General features: G+C 46.6%; 1 protein-coding gene and 1 pseudogene across 1 annotated transcript; one reads left to right on the plus strand and one right to left on the minus strand.

The window, feature by feature from the left end:
- Window positions 1–11148: 11148 nt before the first annotated feature.
- LOC137308589 (zinc finger protein 239-like) lies at window positions 11149–14378 on the minus strand. Its single transcript, XM_067977207.1, has 2 exons — window positions 14273–14378; window positions 11149–13012 (listed from the first exon to the last, which is right to left on the minus strand). The coding sequence occupies exon 2, from the start codon at window positions 12731–12733 to the stop codon at window positions 11975–11977; it is 759 nt and encodes a 252-aa protein (XP_067833308.1). The 5' UTR covers window positions 12734–13012; window positions 14273–14378; the 3' UTR covers window positions 11149–11974.
- The window catches only part of LOC137308608 (zinc finger protein 229-like), a 25203-nt pseudogene continuing 19323 nt past the window's right edge, over window positions 14121–20000 (plus strand).

A 20000-nucleotide genomic window follows, 5' to 3' on the forward strand; every position in this document is an offset into this window, starting at 1 on the left:
GGGATTGGTTCATATCAGACAGGAGGAGATTGGTGTCAGTGACTGGGATTGGTTTATATCAGACAGGAGGAGATTGGTGTCAGTGACTGTGGGATTGGTTTATATCAGTCAGGAGGAGATTGGTGTCAGTGAGTGTGGGATTGGTTTATATCAGACAGGCGGAGATTGGTGTCAGTGACTGGGATTGGTTTATATCAGACAGGAGGAGATTGGTGTCAGTGACTGGGATTGGTTTATATCAGACAGGAGGAGATTGGTGTCAGTGAGTGTGGGATTGGTTTATATCAGACAGGAGGAGATTGGTGTCAGTGAGTGTGGGATTGGTTCATATCAGACAGGAGGAGATTGGTGTCAGTGACTGGGATTGGTTTGCATCAGACATGAGGAGATTGGTGTCAGTGAGTGTGGGATTGGTTTATATCAGACAGGAGGAGATTGGTGTCAGTGACTGGGATTGGTTTATATCAGACAGGAGGAGATTGGTGTCAGTGACTGGGATTGGTTTATATCAGACAGGAGGAGATTGGTGTCAGTGACTGGGATTGGTTTATATCAGACAGGAGGAGATTGGTGTCAGTGAGTGTGGGATTGGTTTATATCAGACAGGAGGAGATTGGTGTCAGTGAGTGTGGGATTGGTTTACATCAGACAGGAGGGGATTGGTGTCAGTGACTGGGATTGGTTTATATCAGACAGGAGGAGATTGGTGTCAGTGAGTGTGGGATTGGTTTATATCAGACAGGAGGAGATTGGTGTCAGTGAGTGTGGGATTGGTTTATATCAGACAGGAGGAGATTGGTGTCGGTGACTGGGATTGGTTTATATCAGACAGGAGGAGATTGGTGTCAGTGAGTGTGGGATTGGTTTATATCAGACAGGAGGAGATTGGTGTCGGTGACTGGGATTGGTTTATATCAGACAGGAGGAGATTGGTGTCAGTGACTGGGTTTGGTTTATATCAGACAGGAGGAGATTGGTGTCAGTGACTGGGATTGGTTTATATCAGACAGGAGGAGATTGGTGTCAGTGACTGGGTTTGGTTTATATCAGACAGGAGGAGATTGGTGTCAGTGACTGGGATTGGTTTATATCAGACAGGAGGAGATTGGTGTCAGTGAGTGTGGGATTGGTTTATATCAGACAGGAGGAGATTGGTGTCAGTGAGTGTGGGATTGGTTTATATCAGACAGGAGGAGATTGGTGTCAGTGACTGTGGGATTGGTTTGTATCAGACAGGAGGAGATTGGTGTCGGTGACTGGGATTGGTTTATATCAGACAGGAGGAGATTGGTGTCAGTGAGTGTGGGATTGGTTTATATCAGACAGGAGGAGATTGGTGTCAGTGAGTGTGGGATTGGTTTATATCAGACAGGAGGAGATTGGTGTCAGTGACTGGGATTGGTTTATATCAGACAAGAGGAGATTGGTGTCAGTGACTGGGATAGGTTTATATCAGACAGGAGGAGATTGGTGTCAGTGACTGGGATTGGTTTATATCAGACAGGAGGAGATTGGTGTCAGTGACTGGGATTGGTTTATATCAGACAGGAGGAGATTGGTGTCAGTGACTGGGATTGGTTTATATCAGACAGGAGGAGATTGGTGTCAGTGACTGGGATTGGTTTATACCAGACAGGAGGAGATTGGTGTCAGTGAGTGTGGGATTGGTTTATATCAGACAGGAGGAGATTGGTGTCAGTGAGTGTGGGATTGGTTTATATCAGACAGGAGGAGATTGGTGTCAGTGACAGGGATTGGTTTGTATCAGACAGGAGGAGATTGGTGTCAGTGAGTGTGGGATTGGTTTATATCAGACAGGAGGAGATTGGTGTCAGTGACTGGGATTGGTTTATATCAGACAGGAGGAGATTGGTGTCAGTGACTGGGATTGGTTTGTATCAGACAGGAGGAGATTGGTGTCAGTGACTGGGATTGGTTTATATCAGACAGGAGGGGATTGGTGTCAGTGAGTGTGGGATTGGTTTATATCAGACAGGAGGAGATTGGTGTCAGTGAGTGTGGGATTGGTTTATATCAGACAGGAGGAGATTGGTGTCAGTGACTGGGATTGGTTTATATCAGACAGGAGGGGATTGGTGTCAGTGAGTGTGGGATTGGTTTACATCAGACAGGAGGGGATTGGTGTCAGTGAGTGTGGGATTGGTTTATATCAGACAGGAGGAGATTGGTGTCAGTGAGTGTGGGATTGGTTTATATCAGACAGGAGGAGATTGGTGTCGGTGACTGGGATTGGTTTATATCAGACAGGAGGAGATTGGTGTCAGTGACTGGGTTTGGTTTATATCAGACAGGAGGAGATTGGTGTCAGTGACTGGGATTGGTTTATATCAGACAGGAGGAGATTGGTGTCAGTGACTGGGATTGTTTTATATCAGACAGGAGGAGATTGGTGTCAGTGACTGGGTTTGGTTTATTTCAGACAGGAGGAGATTGGTGTCAGTGACTGGGATTGGTTTATATCAGACAGGAGGAGATTGGTGTCAGTGACTGGGATTGGTTTATATCAGACAGGAGGAGATTGGTGTCAGTGACTGGGATTGGTTCATATCAGACAGGAGGAGATTGGTGTCAGTGACTGGGATTGGTTTATATCAGACAGGAGGAGATTGGTGTCAGTGACTGTCGGATTGGTTTATATCAGTCAGGAGGAGATTGGTGTCAGTGAGTGTGGGATTGGTTTATATCAGACAGGCGGAGATTGGTGTCAGTGACTGGGATTGGTTTATATCAGACAGGAGGAGATTGGTGTCAGTGACTGGGATTGGTTTATATCAGACAGGAGGAGATTGGTGTCAGTGAGTGTGGGATTGGTTTATATCAGACAGGAGGAGATTGGTGTCAGTGACTGGGATTGGTTTGCATCAGACATGAGGAGATTGGTGTCAGTGAGTGTGGGATTGGTTTATATCAGACAGGAGGAGATTGGTGTCTGTGACTGGGATTGGTTTATATCAGACAGGAGGAGATTGGTGTCAGTGACTGGGATTTGTTTATATCAGACAGGAGGAGATTGGTGTCAGTGACTGGGATTGGTTTATATCAGACAGGAGGAGATTGGTGTCAGTGAGTGTGGGATTGGTTTATATCAGACAGGAGGAGATTGGTGTCAGTGACTGGGATTGGTTTATATCAGACAGGAGGGGATTGGTGTCAGTGAGTGTGGGATTGGTTTACATCAGACAGGAGGGGATTGGTGTCAGTGAGTGTGGGATTGGTTTACATCAGACAGGAGGAGATTGGTGTCAGTGACTGGGATTGGTTTATATCAGACAGGAGGAGATTGGTGTCAGTGAGTGTGGGATTGGTTTATATCAGACAGGAGGAGATTGGTGTCAGTGAGTGTGGGATTGGTTTATATCAGACAGGAGGAGATTGGTGTCGGTGACTGGGATTGGTTTATATCAGACAGGAGGAGATTGGTGTCAGTGAGTGTGGGATTGGTTTATATCAGACAGGAGGAGATTGGTGTCGGTGACTGGGATTGGTTTATATCAGACAGGAGGAGATTGGTGTCAGTGACTGGGTTTGGTTTATATCAGACAGGAGGAGATTGGTGTCAGTGACTGGGATTGGTTTATATCAGACAGGAGGAGATTGGTGTCAGTGACTGGGTTTGGTTTATATCAGACAGGAGGAGATTGGTGTCAGTGACTGGGATTGGTTTATATCAGACAGGAGGAGATTGGTGTCAGTGAGTGTGGGATTGGTTTATATCAGACAGGAGGAGATTGGTGTCAGTGAGTGTGGGATTGGTTTATATCAGACAGGAGGAGATTGGTGTCAGTGAGTGTGGGATTGGTTTATATCAGACAGGAGGAGATTGGTGTCAGTGACTGGGATTTGTTTATATCAGACAGGAGGAGATTGGTGTCAGTGACTGGGATTGGTTTATATCAGACAGGAGGAGATTGGTGTCAGTGAGTGTGGGATTGGTTTATATCAGACAGGAGGAGATTTGTGTCAGTGACTGGGATTGGTTTATATCAGACAGGAGGAGATTGGTGTCAGTGAGTGTGGGATTGTTTTATATCAGACAGGAGGAGATTGGTGTCAGTGACTGGGATTGGTTTGTATCAGACAGGAGGAGATTGGTGTCAGTGAGTGTGGGATTGGTTTATCTCAGACAGGAGGAGATTGGTGTCAGTGAGTGTGGGATTGTTTTATATCAGACAGGTGGAGATTGGTGTCAGTGACTGGGATTGGTTTATATCAGACAGGAGGAGATTGGTGTCAGTGAGTGTGGGATTGGTTTATATCAGACAGGAGGAGATTGGTGTCAGTGACTGGGATTGGTTTATATCAGACAGGAGGAGATTGGTGTCAGTGACTGGGTTTGGTTTATATCAGACAGGAGGAGATTGGTGTCAGTGACTGGGATTGGTTTATATCAGACAGGAGGAGATTGGTGTCAGTGACTGGGATTGGTTCATATCAGACAGGAGGAGATTGGTGTCAGTGACTGGGATTGGTTTATATCAGACAGGAGGAGATTGGTGTCAGTGACTGTGGGATTGGTTTATATCAGTCAGGAGGAGATTGGTGTCAGTGAGTGTGGGATTGGTTTATATCAGACAGGCGGAGATTGGTGTCAGTGACTGGGATTGGTTTATATCAGACAGGAGGAGATTGGTGTCAGTGACTGGGATTGGTTTATATCAGACAGGAGGAGATTGGTGTCAGTGAGTGTGGGATTGGTTTATATCAGACAGGAGGAGATTGGTGTCAGTGAGTGTGGGATTGGTTCATATCAGACAGGAGGAGATTGGTGTCAGTGACTGGGATTGGTTTGCATCAGACATGAGGAGATTGGTGTCAGTGAGTGTGGGATTGGTTTATATCAGACAGGAGGAGATTGGTGTCAGTGACTGGGATTGGTTTATATCAGACAGGAGGAGATTGGTGTCAGTGACTGGGATTGGTTTATATCAGACAGGAGGAGATTGGTGTCAGTGACTGGGATTGGTTTATATCAGACAGGAGGAGATTGGTGTCAGTGAGTGTGGGATTGGTTTATATCAGACAGGAGGAGATTGGTGTCAGTGAGTGTGGGATTGGTTTACATCAGACAGGAGGGGATTGGTGTCAGTGACTGGGATTGGTTTATATCAGACAGGAGGAGATTGGTGTCAGTGAGTGTGGGATTGGTTTATATCAGACAGGAGGAGATTGGTGTCAGTGAGTGTGGGATTGGTTTATATCAGACAGGAGGAGATTGGTGTCGGTGACTGGGATTGGTTTATATCAGACAGGAGGAGATTGGTGTCAGTGAGTGTGGGATTGGTTTATATCAGACAGGAGGAGATTGGTGTCGGTGACTGGGATTGGTTTATATCAGACAGGAGGAGATTGGTGTCAGTGACTGGGTTTGGTTTATATCAGACAGGAGGAGATTGGTGTCAGTGACTGGGATTGGTTTATATCAGACAGGAGGAGATTGGTGTCAGTGACTGGGTTTGGTTTATATCAGACAGGAGGAGATTGGTGTCAGTGACTGGGATTGGTTTATATCAGACAGGAGGAGATTGGTGTCAGTGAGTGTGGGATTGGTTTATATCAGACAGGAGGAGATTGGTGTCAGTGAGTGTGGGATTGGTTTATATCAGACAGGAGGAGATTGGTGTCAGTGACTGTGGGATTGGTTTGTATCAGACAGGAGGAGATTGGTGTCGGTGACTGGGATTGGTTTATATCAGACAGGAGGAGATTGGTGTCAGTGAGTGTGGGATTGGTTTATATCAGACAGGAGGAGATTGGTGTCAGTGAGTGTGGGATTGGTTTATATCAGACAGGAGGAGATTGGTGTCAGTGACTGGGATTGGTTTATATCAGACAAGAGGAGATTGGTGTCAGTGACTGGGATAGGTTTATATCAGACAGGAGGAGATTGGTGTCAGTGACTGGGATTGGTTTATATCAGACAGGAGGAGATTGGTGTCAGTGACTGGGATTGGTTTATATCAGACAGGAGGAGATTGGTGTCAGTGACTGGGATTGGTTTATATCAGACAGGAGGAGATTGGTGTCAGTGACTGGGATTGGTTTATACCAGACAGGAGGAGATTGGTGTCAGTGAGTGTGGGATTGGTTTATATCAGACAGGAGGAGATTGGTGTCAGTGAGTGTGGGATTGGTTTATATCAGACAGGAGGAGATTGGTGTCAGTGACAGGGATTGGTTTGTATCAGACAGGAGGAGATTGGTGTCAGTGAGTGTGGGATTGGTTTATATCAGACAGGAGGAGATTGGTGTCAGTGACTGGGATTGGTTTATATCAGACAGGAGGAGATTGGTGTCAGTGACTGGGATTGGTTTGTATCAGACAGGAGGAGATTGGTGTCAGTGACTGGGATTGGTTTATATCAGACAGGAGGGGATTGGTGTCAGTGAGTGTGGGATTGGTTTATATCAGACAGGAGGAGATTGGTGTCAGTGAGTGTGGGATTGGTTTATATCAGACAGGAGGAGATTGGTGTCAGTGACTGGGATTGGTTTATATCAGACAGGAGGGGATTGGTGTCAGTGAGTGTGGGATTGGTTTACATCAGACAGGAGGGGATTGGTGTCAGTGAGTGTGGGATTGGTTTATATCAGACAGGAGGAGATTGGTGTCAGTGAGTGTGGGATTGGTTTATATCAGACAGGAGGAGATTGGTGTCGGTGACTGGGATTGGTTTATATCAGACAGGAGGAGATTGGTGTCAGTGACTGGGATTGGTTTATATCAGACAGGAGGAGATTGGTGTCAGTGACTGGGATTGTTTTATATCAGACAGGAGGAGATTGGTGTCAGTGACTGGGTTTGGTTTATTTCAGACAGGAGGAGATTGGTGTCAGTGACTGGGATTGGTTTATATCAGACAGGAGGAGATTGGTGTCAGTGACTGGGATTGGTTTATATCAGACAGGAGGAGATTGGTGTCAGTGACTGGGATTGGTTCATATCAGACAGGAGGAGATTGGTGTCAGTGACTGGGATTGGTTTATATCAGACAGGAGGAGATTGGTGTCAGTGACTGTGGGATTGGTTTATATCAGTCAGGAGGAGATTGGTGTCAGTGAGTGTGGGATTGGTTTATATCAGACAGGCGGAGATTGGTGTCAGTGACTGGGATTGGTTTATATCAGACAGGAGGAGATTGGTGTCAGTGACTGGGATTGGTTTATATCAGACAGGAGGAGATTGGTGTCAGTGAGTGTGGGATTGGTTTATATCAGACAGGAGGAGATTGGTGTCAGTGACTGGGATTGGTTTGCATCAGACATGAGGAGATTGGTGTCAGTGAGTGTGGGATTGGTTTATATCAGACAGGAGGAGATTGGTGTCTGTGACTGGGATTGGTTTATATCAGACAGGAGGAGATTGGTGTCAGTGACTGGGATTTGTTTATATCAGACAGGAGGAGATTGGTGTCAGTGACTGGGATTGGTTTATATCAGACAGGAGGAGATTGGTGTCAGTGAGTGTGGGATTGGTTTATATCAGACAGGAGGAGATTGGTGTCAGTGACTGGGATTGGTTTATATCAGACAGGAGGGGATTGGTGTCAGTGAGTGTGGGATTGGTTTACATCAGACAGGAGGGGATTGGTGTCAGTGAGTGTGGGATTGGTTTACATCAGACAGGAGGAGATTGGTGTCAGTGACTGGGATTGGTTTATATCAGACAGGAGGAGATTGGTGTCAGTGAGTGTGGGATTGGTTTATATCAGACAGGAGGAGATTGGTGTCAGTGAGTGTGGGATTGGTTTATATCAGACAGGAGGAGATTGGTGTCGGTGACTGGGATTGGTTTATATCAGACAGGAGGAGATTGGTGTCAGTGAGTGTGGGATTGGTTTATATCAGACAGGAGGAGATTGGTGTCGGTGACTGGGATTGGTTTATATCAGACAGGAGGAGATTGGTGTCAGTGACTGGGTTTGGTTTATATCAGACAGGAGGAGATTGGTGTCAGTGACTGGGATTGGTTTATATCAGACAGGAGGAGATTGGTGTCAGTGACTGGGTTTGGTTTATATCAGACAGGAGGAGATTGGTGTCAGTGACTGGGATTGGTTTATATCAGACAGGAGGAGATTGGTGTCAGTGAGTGTGGGATTGGTTTATATCAGACAGGAGGAGATTGGTGTCAGTGAGTGTGGGATTGGTTTATATCAGACAGGAGGAGATTGGTGTCAGTGAGTGTGGGATTGGTTTATATCAGACAGGAGGAGATTGGTGTCAGTGACTGGGATTTGTTTATATCAGACAGGAGGAGATTGGTGTCAGTGACTGGGATTGGTTTATATCAGACAGGAGGAGATTGGTGTCAGTGAGTGTGGGATTGGTTTATATCAGACAGGAGGAGATTTGTGTCAGTGACTGGGATTGGTTTATATCAGACAGGAGGAGATTGGTGTCAGTGAGTGTGGGATTGTTTTCTATCAGACAGGAGGAGATTGGTGTCAGTGACTGGGATTGGTTTGTATCAGACAGGAGGAGATTGGTGTCAGTGAGTGTGGGATTGGTTTATCTCAGACAGGAGGAGATTGGTGTCAGTGAGTGTGGGATTGTTTTATATCAGACAGGTGGAGATTGGTGTCAGTGACTGGGATTGGTTTATATCAGACAGGAGGAGATTGGTGTCAGTGAGTGTGGGATTGGTTTATATCAGACAGGAGGAGATTGGTGTCAGTGACTGGGATTGGTTTATATCAGACAGGAGGAGATTGGTGTCAGTGACTGTGGGATTGGTTTATATCAGACAGGAGGAGATTGGTGTCAGTGACTGGGATTGGTTTATATCAGACAGGAGGAGATTGGTGTCAGTGACTGGGATTGGTTTATATCAGACAGGAGGAGATTGGTGTCAGTGACTGGGATTGGTTTGTATCAGACAGGAGGAGATTCGTGTCAGTGAGTGTGGGATTGGTTTATATCAGACAGGAGGAGATTGGTGTCAGTGAGTGTGGGATTGGTTTGTATCAGACAGGAGGAGATTGGTGTCAGTGACTGGGATTGGTTTTCAAGTGAGGATGGGTCACGCCTGTGATTTGCAATGGAGACTGTCCTTCTGGGGTCTGAGGCCTCTCTGTTTGGGGAGACGGGGGGTCTGAGGCCTCTCTCTATGGGGAGACGGGGGGTGTGAGGCCTCTCTCTATGGGGAGAGGGGGGGGTCTGAGGCCTCTCTCTGTGATGGGGGAGAGGGGAGAGGAGGTCTGAGGTCTATTTACTGTAATGGTGACCGGGGCTCCCCGGAGCTGGACGATACTTAATCTGATATAATTGTACATTAACCACCGAATCTTACACACTCCTTCTTTGGCTCCATGACAAAGTTGAAGGCGCTATATTAATACAACTTGGTGATGGTGTTCCACCATTGCCCTCGGCTTTGCCAGACTAAATCAGCCAGGAACGGTGGCCGTGCTGCTCCCCATGGTCGAAATGCTGACAGCTTGCTGTACAGGCTCTCAAGGCCAGACCCAGGAATCAGGGATCCCTGAAGACTGGACATCAGGGATCCCCCGGTGAAGAGAGTTTCTCCTTCTGCTCCGAGGACTGATCACCCTCTGCGGTCGAGTCTCGCAGTCCCTGCTTAAAGGTTGGATTTGTTTATATCTGGGTTTGGGTTATAATGAACTTGAGCAAAAAGGAACAATCCTGTGTTAGGACTTCTCAGGTGCTGAACATCACATACCTGTGGGGAGGAGTATCTAAAATATCTCTCCGCCTTATCTTTTCGAGAGTTCGGTCTTTCCTGATAATTAGAACCTCTCAGTTCTGGTATCATCCTTGTAAATCTTTTTTTGCACCCTCTCCATTGCCTCTATTTTCCTTTTTATAATATGGAATCCAGAACTGTTCACAGTGCTCCAAGTGTGGTCTAACCGAGGTTCGATGCGAGTTTCACGTAACTTCTCTGCTTTTCAATTCTATTCCTCGAGGAATGAAAGCCCATATATGGGCACCACACTTTCGGAAGGGTGCCAAGGCCGATTAAGACACAACCTCAGTCACACTGGGGAGGATGTAGAATCATAGAAAGGTTGCAGCATGGAAGGAGGCCATTCGGCCCATCAAGTCCGTGCCGGCTCGATGCAAGAGCAATCCAGCTGGTCCCACTCCCCCGCCCCATCCCCGTAGCCCTGCAAATTTTTTCCTTTCAAGGACTTATCCAGTTCCCTTTTGAAGGCCATGATTGAATCTGCCTCCACCACCCCCTCGGCAAGTGCATTCCAGATCATAACCACTCGCTGTATTAAAAAAAAGTTTTTCCTCATGTCACCTTTGGTTCTTTTGCCAATCACCTTAAATCTACGTCCTCTGGTTCTAGACCCTTCCGCCAATGGGAACAGTTTCTCTCTATCTACTCTGTCCAGACCCTTCATGATTTTGAATACCTCGATCAAATCTCCTCTCAACCGTCTCTGTTCCAAGGAGAACAACCCCAGCTTCTCCAGTCCATCCACGTAACTAAAGTCCCTCATCCCTGGAACCATTCCAGTAAACCTTATCTGCACCCTCTAAGGCCGTCACATCTTTCCTAAAGTGCGGTGCCCAGAACTGGACACAATACTCCAGCTGTGGCCAAACCAGTGTTTTATAAAGGTTCATCATAACTTCCATACTTCTGTACTCTTTGCCTCTATTTATAAAGCCCAGGATCCCGTATGCTTTTTTAACCGCTTTCTCAACCTGCTCTGCCACCTTCAACGATTCTTCTCCGGAAAGACTGAACAGGCTGAGACTCCTTTCTTCAGATAAGGGAAGGCTGAGTGGGTGACCTGAAAGAGATCTTTAAAATTATGAAAGGGTTTGATAGGGTAGATGGAGGGAAGATGTTTCCACTTGTAGGAGAGTCTAAAACTAGGGGCCATAAATATGAGATAGTCACTGATCAATCCAATTGGGAATTCAGGGGAAACTTCTTTACCGAGAGAGTGGTGAGAATGTGGAACTCGCTCCCACAAGGAGTAGTTGAGGTGAATAGTGTAGATGCATTTAAGGGGAAGCTCGGTAAACACATGAGGGAGAAAGGAATAGAAAGATATGCTGATAGGGTGAGATGAAGGGAGGAGGCTCGTGTGGAGCAGAAACACCGGCATGGACCAGGTGGGCCGAATGGCCTGTTTCTGTGCTGTACATTCTATGTAATATGGAACAGGAACAAATTTATTTATTTTCCATCTCCCTGGAGTGGGAAGGAGAAACACTATTTACTATCCAGGAACCAGTAAAAACACGGACCTCACCGTCTCTCACTTTGCCAATTATTTCCGTGGAAATGTTCACTCCAACCCTCAAAGAGCGTCACCTCACCGCAAGCAAAGTCGTGAGACCCGCCAGTCAGCAGAAACAAAGCACCTGGAAGGAAACCTCTTAAACTCAATTAAATGATTCCCCGTGGGTCAGGATCGAGCGTATTGTCCGAATGCAACTTTATTATACCGACACCAATAGTATAAGAACGATTACGGTGAGACAATAAACTCATACACACTGGTTTCCTGCAGGCCCAAGGTGATCTGGCCTGGCTTCTGTAGATTGGACTTCTGACCGTCCTGTCAGCTTAACAAACCAAAAGCCTTGCTGTTTGTTCTTAAATCATCCCCTTTAATGTGAGTCATCTCACATGATGCCCAGAATATATATTGAAGTGAGATTCCTCCAGACCTCGACATAATGGCCGTGTTAATAGTTTAATTGCTTAAAGTTTAACTTGATGTCTCCTGCCTGGCAATACAAAGGGACAGTCTATGTCCTGGGCATCCCAGATAGATAATGTGATGACTGGCGGGCCTCTGTTGTTCTTGCGAGCCTCTGATATTAACACATATCGAGATGTGATTAACTTTGATTGAGAACAAAGCAAATTCTAACATTGTAAATTCGAACAACTGCCAGAATGAACATGGTTCAGTCCTGGATGTGATTAACAGCAGCAATAACAGCAGAATCCAACCGCCTGCAGTCACTGGTGAACTCGCTGGTGTGTCAACAGGTGGGACGACCGAGGGAATCCCTTCCCGCACACGGAGCAGGTGAACGGCCTCTCCCCGGTGTGAACTCGCTGGTGTGCCTGCAGGTTGGAGGACTGAGTGAATCCCTCCCCACACACAGAGCAGGTGAACGGCTTCTCCCCGGTGTGAACTCGCTGGTGTGTCAGCAGGGTGGATGAACGAGTGAATCCCTTCCCACACACGGAGCAGGTGAACGGCCTCTCCCCGGTGTGAACTCGCTGGTGTGCCTGCAGATGGACTGACTGAGTGAATCCCTTCCCGCACACGGAGCAGGTGAACGGCCTCTCCCCGGTGTGAACTCGCTGGTGTGTCAGCAGGTGGGATGACTGATAGAATCCCTCCCCACACAGGGAGCAGGTGAACGGCCTCTCCCCGGTGTGAACTCGCTGGTGTGTCAGTAGGTGGGATGACTGAGTGAATCCCTCCCCACAAACGGAGCAGGTGAATGGCCTCTCCTCAGTGTGAACTCGCTGGTGTCTCAGCAGGTGGGATGACTGAGTGAATCCCTCCCCGCACACGGAGCAGGTGAACGGCCTCTCCCCGGTGTGAACTCGCTGGTGTCTCAGCAGGTGGGATGACCGAGTGAATCCCTTCCCGCACACGGAGCAGGTGAACGGCCTCTCCCCGGTGTGACTGCGTCGATGAGTTTCCAGCTCAGACGGGGAATTGAATCCCTTCCCACAGTCCCCACATTTCCACGGTTTCTCCATGGTCCGGGTGTCCTTGTGTCTCTCCAGGTTGGATGATCAGTTGAAGCCTTGTCCACACACAGAACACGTGTACGGTTTCTCCCCGATGTGAACGGTGCGATGTTTTTTCAGGCTGTGTAACTGGTTGAAGCTCTTTCCACACTCAGTGCACTGGAACACTCTCACTCGGGTGTGTGTGTCTCGGTGATTTTCCACTCACACTGATGTTTGAAATCTTTTCCCACAGACACAACAGACAAACATTTCTCCTTCCACATTCAAAAAAATGAAGCCTTGAATCTGTGTTGGGAAATACAATGACACAAACATGATTCAATTTGTAAATTAAACCATTTAAAATCAAATAAAATGAATTTTATTCCTTTCTCTAAGTGATGTCTGGGCTGAGAATGAATGTTTGCGCCCGGTTACGCAGTGTGTCACTGGTTCTCCGCTCCAAATGCACCTCTTTCGGCTCACGGTATCATTTACACCTTGCGTTTCTAAACCCCATCTCAGAAATATCAGCAATTGGTGCTTACAATGGCGGGCAATCATACCCAGAATGCTCCACACACTAGAATATGGCCAATGTCAGCTGTGGCTCAGTGGGGATCACTCTCGCCTGAGTCAGAAGCACACAATCGAGGCTGACACTTCAGTGCAGTACTGAGGGAGCGTCACACTGTCGGAGGGTCAGTACTGAGGGAGCGCCACACTGTCGGAGCCGAGGGAGCGTCGCACTATCGGAGGGTCAGGACTGAGGGAGCGTCGCACTGTCGGAGGGTCGGTACTGAGGGAGCGTCGCACTGTCGGAGGGTCAGTACTGAGGGAGCGTCGCACTGTCGGAGGGTCAGTATCGAGGGAGCGTCGCACTGTCGGAGGGTCAGTACTGAGGGAGCGTCGCACTGTCGGAGGGTCGGTACTGAGGGAGGGTCACACTGTCGGAGGGTCGGTACCGAGGGAGCGTCGCACTGTCGGAGGGTCAGTACCGAGGGAGCGTCGCACTGTCGGAGGGTCGGTCCCGAGGGAGCGTCGCACGGTCGGAGGAGCCGTCCATGGGATGAGACGTTAAACCGAAGCCCCTGCCTGCCCCTCTCGGGGTGGACGCAAAAGATCCCGCGGCCACCACCGCAAAGGAGAGCAGGAGAGTTTCTCCCTCAACCGACCACCTCAAAAAACCAGATCACCTGCTCGGTGCTGCTTGTGGGATCCTGCTGTGCATTATGTTCTCATGCACTGGCTGCATTGCAACAGTGGCTGCAACTTCACCAGCAGCTGCTGGGCTGTGTGTGGGAGGGGGAGGGGGAGGGGGAGGGGCCCTGAGGATGGGACAGGCGCTGCTCGAATGCAACTCTTGCTTTGGCAGCTCTGGGGAATGGGGCGCAGTGCGCAGGCGCGGGGCTGGCGGCCGGAGCATGCGCGGTGCGGGTCCCGGAGCCTCACCGAGCGGATCGATTTTAATGGCGGCCGCGACCGACCGCCCGCCCGCCGGGGAGGTGAGGCGCGCACTCGATGGTCCGGCGGCTCCCGTCCCCCCGCCCCGACCCCCGGTCCTACCCGCCGCCTTTTTATTCCCGGTTTTCTTCTCCCGTTTCCACCGAGTCCGACTGAGCGACAAAACGACAGGCCCGAGGCTGCTCCCAGAATGCAGGGCGCGGCCTGGGGGAGCATGCGCAGTCTGAGCAGAGGGAAGAGATCGAGGGGTTTCTGGGGCGCGGGGGATTGTGGGGGCCCACCGCCGCCATTACTCGCGTTTTTTTTCCGCGCACGGAACCGAGTCCAGAAATGACAGACTGAGGAATTCAGAGCCGGGATCCATCAGGGTGGGCGCTGGATGCGGAAGTCGGCCCCTCGCCTCCTGTGTCGGTCCATTTTGTGGCATCAGTTCGAGCCGGAGGAGAAGCTGCTGGGTTTCACCCCGAGGACTTCATTCCAGCCGCGGCAGCCTGTCTGAGCCCAGTCGGGCCCAGATGTGGGTCTGTCAGGGGAGGTCGTTTCTCGGGGACATTCGGCTGCTAATCTGACCCTGTCCGTACTGTACAATGTAAAAGAGTCTTGTTTTAGGAACGAGTATTTCCGTGGAGGCTTTTAATCCATTTTACATCTGCAGATTTACAAAAAAATATACAGTACTGTACACATTATATATTATTAGTCTAGTAATACAGTGCTGTACACATTATATATTAGTCTGGTAATACAGTACTGTACACATTATACATTAGTCTGGTAATACAGTACTGTACACATTATATATTAGTCTAGTAATACAGTACTGTACACATATATTAGTCTGGTAATGCAGTACTGTACACATTATATATTAGTCTGGTAATACAGTACTGTACACATTTTATATTAGTCTGGTAATACAGTACTGTACACATTATATATTAGTCTAGTAATACAGTGCTGTACACATTATATATTAGTCTGGTAATACAGTACTGTACACATTATATATTAGTCTAGTAATACAGTACTGTACACAGTATATTAGTCTAGTAATACATTACTGTTCACAGTATATTTTAGTCTCGTAATACAGTACTGTACATATATTAGTCTACTAATACAGTACTGTACACATTATATATTTGTCCAGTAATACAGTACTGTACACATATATTAGTCTCGTAATACAGTACTGTACACATTGTACATTAGTCTAATAATACAGTACTGTACACATTTGTCTAGTAATGCAGTACTGTAATATTCGTCTGGTAATGCAGTATTGTACACATTATATCTTAGTTTAGTAATACAGTACTGTACACATTCTATATTATTAGTCTAGTAATACAGTATGGTACACATTGTATATTAGTCTAGTAATACAGCACTGTGCACATTAGGGATGGGCAATAAATGCCGGCCTCGCCAGCGACGCCCACATCCCATGAACGAATAAAAAAAAAGTCTAGTAATACAGTGCTATACACATATTAGTCGAGTAATACAGTACTGTACACATTGTATATTAGTCTAGTAATACAGTACTGTACACATTATATATTAGTCTAGTAATACAGTACTGTACACATTATATATTAGTCTAGTAATACAGTACTGTACACATTATCTATTAGTCTAGTAATACAGTACTGTACACTATATATTATTAGTCGTGTAATACAGTACTGTACACAGTATATTAGTCTAGTAATACATTACTGTACACAGTATATTTTAGTCTAGGAATACAGTACTGTACACATATAATTAGTCTAGTAATACAGTACTGTACACATTATATATTAGTCTGGTAATACAGTACTGTACACATTATATATTATTAGTCTAGTAATACAGTGCTGTACACATTATATATTAGTCTGGTAATACAGTACTGTACACATTATATATTAGTCTAGTAATACAGTACTGTACACATTATATATTATTAGTCTAGTAATACAGTGCTGTACACATTATATAATTAGTCTAGTAATACAGTACTGTACACTTTATATAATTAGTCTAGTAATACAGTACTGTACACATTATATATTATTAGTTTAGTAATACAGTATGATACACATATATTCGTCTAGAAATACAGTACTGTACACTATTAGTCTAGTAATACAGTACTGTACACATTATATATTATTAGTCGAGTAATACAGTACTGTACACATTGTATATTTATAGTCTAGTAATACAGTACTGTACACATTATTAGTCTAGTCATACAGTACTGTACACATTATATATTAGTCCAGGAATACAGTACTGTAAACATTATATATTAGTCCAGTAATACAGTACTGTACACATTATATATTAGTCCAATAATACAGTACTGTATATAATATATCTATTTAGTCTAGTACTCTATTTTATATTTTAGTCCAGTAATATAGTACTGTACATATATTATTTTTATTCCAGTTATACAGTACAGTACATACATTATACATCTTAGTCCAGTAATATAGTATTTTACAAGCACTATATATATTTTTATCCCATAATATAGTATTGTACATACATTATATATTTTTTGTCCAGTAATACAGTAAAGTCCATGCTTTTTTTAGTCCAGTAACGTAGTCCATATATATTAGGCCGAGCAGCCTGCATGAGGAATCGCAGGTGTCTGTGTCCTGAACAGGAACCAGTAAGTGTGGATCTGCAGAGCAGTGAGAATCGGGAGAGTGAACATGAGGTGCAGCAGAGTGAGGGAGGAGGGAGAGAGTGTGGGACGGGGATTTACAGCTTGAGGGGAACGAGAGGGGAAAGAATGTTCGACAGAAACTAGAATTGTCTGTTCTGAATTTCTATCCTGTATTTACAGCGATGACTTTTGTAAACTCCTTTTACAGGGTATTAGAAGGGGAGGATTTGCAGACGGGAAACTCAAACCAAACCTCACGTCAAGATCTGACAGAGTCCCTCGATTCATCAGGACCTGAATATCATCGGCCTTTGAATGTGGAAGGAGAAATGTTTGTCTGTTGTGTCTCTGGGAAAAGATCAAACATCAGTGTGAGTGGAAAATCACCGAGACACACACACCCGAGTGAGAGTGTTCCAGTGCACTGAGTGTGGAAAGAGCTTTAACCAGTTACACAGCCTGATAAAACATCGCACCGTTCACAGCGGGGAGAAACCGTCCACGTGTTCTGTGTGTGGACGAGGCTTCAACTGATCGTCCAACCTGGAGAGACACAAGGACACCCGGACCATGGAGAAACCGTGGAAATGTGGGGACTGTGGGAAGGGATTCAATTCCCCGTCCCAGCTGGAAACTCATCGACGCAGTCACACCGGGGAGAGGCCGTTCACCTGCTCCACCTGTGGGGAGGGTTTTACTGCTTCAACCAGCCGACTGACACACCAGCACATTCACACCGGGGAGAGGCCGTTCACCTGCTCCGTGTGCGGGAAGGGGTTCGCTCAGTTCTCTGTTCCACAGAATCACCAGCGAGTCCACACTGATCAGAGACCGTTTAAATGTTCTGACTGCACTGGGAGTTTTAAAACCTCGTGGGAGCTACTAATGCACCAATCTGTTCACTCCGAGGAGAGGCCGTTCAACTGCTCTCACTGTGGGAGGACTTTCAGGCGTTCATCCAGCCTGCTGACACACCAGAGTGTTCACACTGGAGAGAGGCCGTTCACTTGCTCCGTCTGTGGGAAGGGATTCATTCAGTCATCTGACCTGCTGACACACCAGCGAGTTCACACTGGGGAGAGGCCGTTCACCTGCTCTGTGTGTGGGAAGGGGTTTGCTCGGTCGTCCACCCTGCTGAGACACCAGCGAGTTCATGAGTAACTGCATTGGTTTGGATTCTGCTGTTAACCACATCCAGGACTGAACCATGTTCCTTCGGGCAGTTTGGGGGGTTTGTTTCTGCTGACTGGCGGGTCTCACGACTTTGCTTGCGGTGAGGTGACGCTCTTTGAGGGTCGGAGTGAACATTTCCACGGAAATAATTCGCAAAGGAGTTTGTGAGGTCTGTGTTTTTACTGGTTCCTGGATAGTAAATAGTGTTTCTCCTTCCCACTACGGGTAGATGGAAAATAAATAAATTTGTTCCTGTTACATATCACATAGAATGTACAGCACAGAAACAGGCCATTCGGCCCACCTGGTCCATGCCGGTGTTTATGCTCCACACGAGCCTCCTCCCTTCATCTCACCCTATCAGCTTATCCTTCTATCCCTTTCTCCCTCCGAGTTTCCCCTTAAATGCATCCACAATATTCGCCTCAACCACTCCTTGTGGGAGCGAGTTCCACATTCTCACCACTCTCTGGGTAAAGAAGCTTCTCCTGAATTCCCTATGGGATTTATTGGTGACTATCTTATATTTATGACCCTTAGTTTTGTGTCCCCCACAGGGGGAAACATCTTCTCCACGTCTACCCTATCAAACCCTTTCATTATCTTAAAGACTTCCATCAGGTCACCCCTCAGCCTTCTCTTTTCTAGAGAAAGGAGCCCCAGCCTGTTCAGTCTTTCCTGATAATTAGAACCTCTCAGTTCTGGTATCATCCTAGTAAATCTTTTTTGCACCTTCTCCAGAGCCTCTATTTTCCTTTTTGTAATATGGAGACCAGAACTGTGCCCCGTGCTCCAAGTGTGGTCTAACCAAGGTTCTGTACAAGTTCAACACAACTTCTCTGCTTTTCAATTCTATCCCTCTAGAAATGAACCCCATATATGGGAACCAGACTTTAGGAAAGATGTCAGCACATTGGAGAGGGTGCAGAGGAGATTTCCTCGAATGGTACCAGGGATGAGGGACTTCAGTTACTTGGATAGACTGGAGAAGCTGGGATTGTTCTCCTTAGAGCAGAGAAGGTTGAGAGGAAATTTGATAGAGATGTTCAAAATCATGAACAGTTTTGATAGAGTAAATAAGGAGAAACTGGTTCCAGTGGCAGAAGGGTCGGTAACCAGAGGACACAGATTTAAGGTGATCGGTATAAGAGTTAGTGGGTGAGATGAGAAATATTTTTACGCAGCGAGTTGTGATGATCTGGAATGCGCTGCCTGAAAGCGAGGTGGAAACAGATTCAATGGTAAGTTTATAAAGGGAACAGGATAAATATTTGAATCATAGGCACAGAAGGAGGCCATTCGGCCCATCGAGTCCGTGCCGGCTCCCTGCAAGAGCGATCCAGCTAGTCCCACTCCCCGGCCGTATCCCCATAGCTCTCAAATTTTTTCCTTTCAAGGACTTATCCAGTTCCCTTTTGAAGGCCATGATTGAATCTGCCTCCACCACCCCCTCGGGCAGTGCATTCCAGATCCTAACCACTCGCTGCGTAAAAAAGTTTTTCCTCATGTCACCTTTGGTTCTTTTGCTAATCACCTTAAATCTGTGTCCTCTGGTTCTTGACCCTTCCGCCAATGGGAACAGTTTCTCTCTATCTACTCTGTCTGGACCCTTCATGATTTTGAACACCTCGATCAAATCTCCTCTCAACCGTCTCTGTTCCAAGGAGAACAACCCCAGCTTCTCCAGTCTATCCACATAACTAAAGACCCTCATCCCTGGAATCATTCTAGTAAATCTCTTCTGCACCCTCTCTAAGGCCTTCACATCTTTCCTAAAGTACGATGCCCAGAACTGGACACAATACTCCAGTTGTGGCCGAACCAGTGCTTTATAAAGGTTCATCATAAATTCCATACTTTTGCACTCTGTGCCTCTATTTATAAAGCCCAGGATCCCGTATGCTTTTTTAACCGCTTTCTCAACCTGCCCTGCCACCATCAACGATTTGTGTACATAAATCCCCAGATTTCTCTGTTCCTGTACCCTTT

Source organism: Heptranchias perlo, unplaced genomic scaffold (genome assembly GCF_035084215.1).
Source record: "Heptranchias perlo isolate sHepPer1 unplaced genomic scaffold, sHepPer1.hap1 HAP1_SCAFFOLD_134, whole genome shotgun sequence".
NCBI classification, from domain to species: domain Eukaryota; kingdom Metazoa; phylum Chordata; class Chondrichthyes; order Hexanchiformes; family Hexanchidae; genus Heptranchias; species Heptranchias perlo.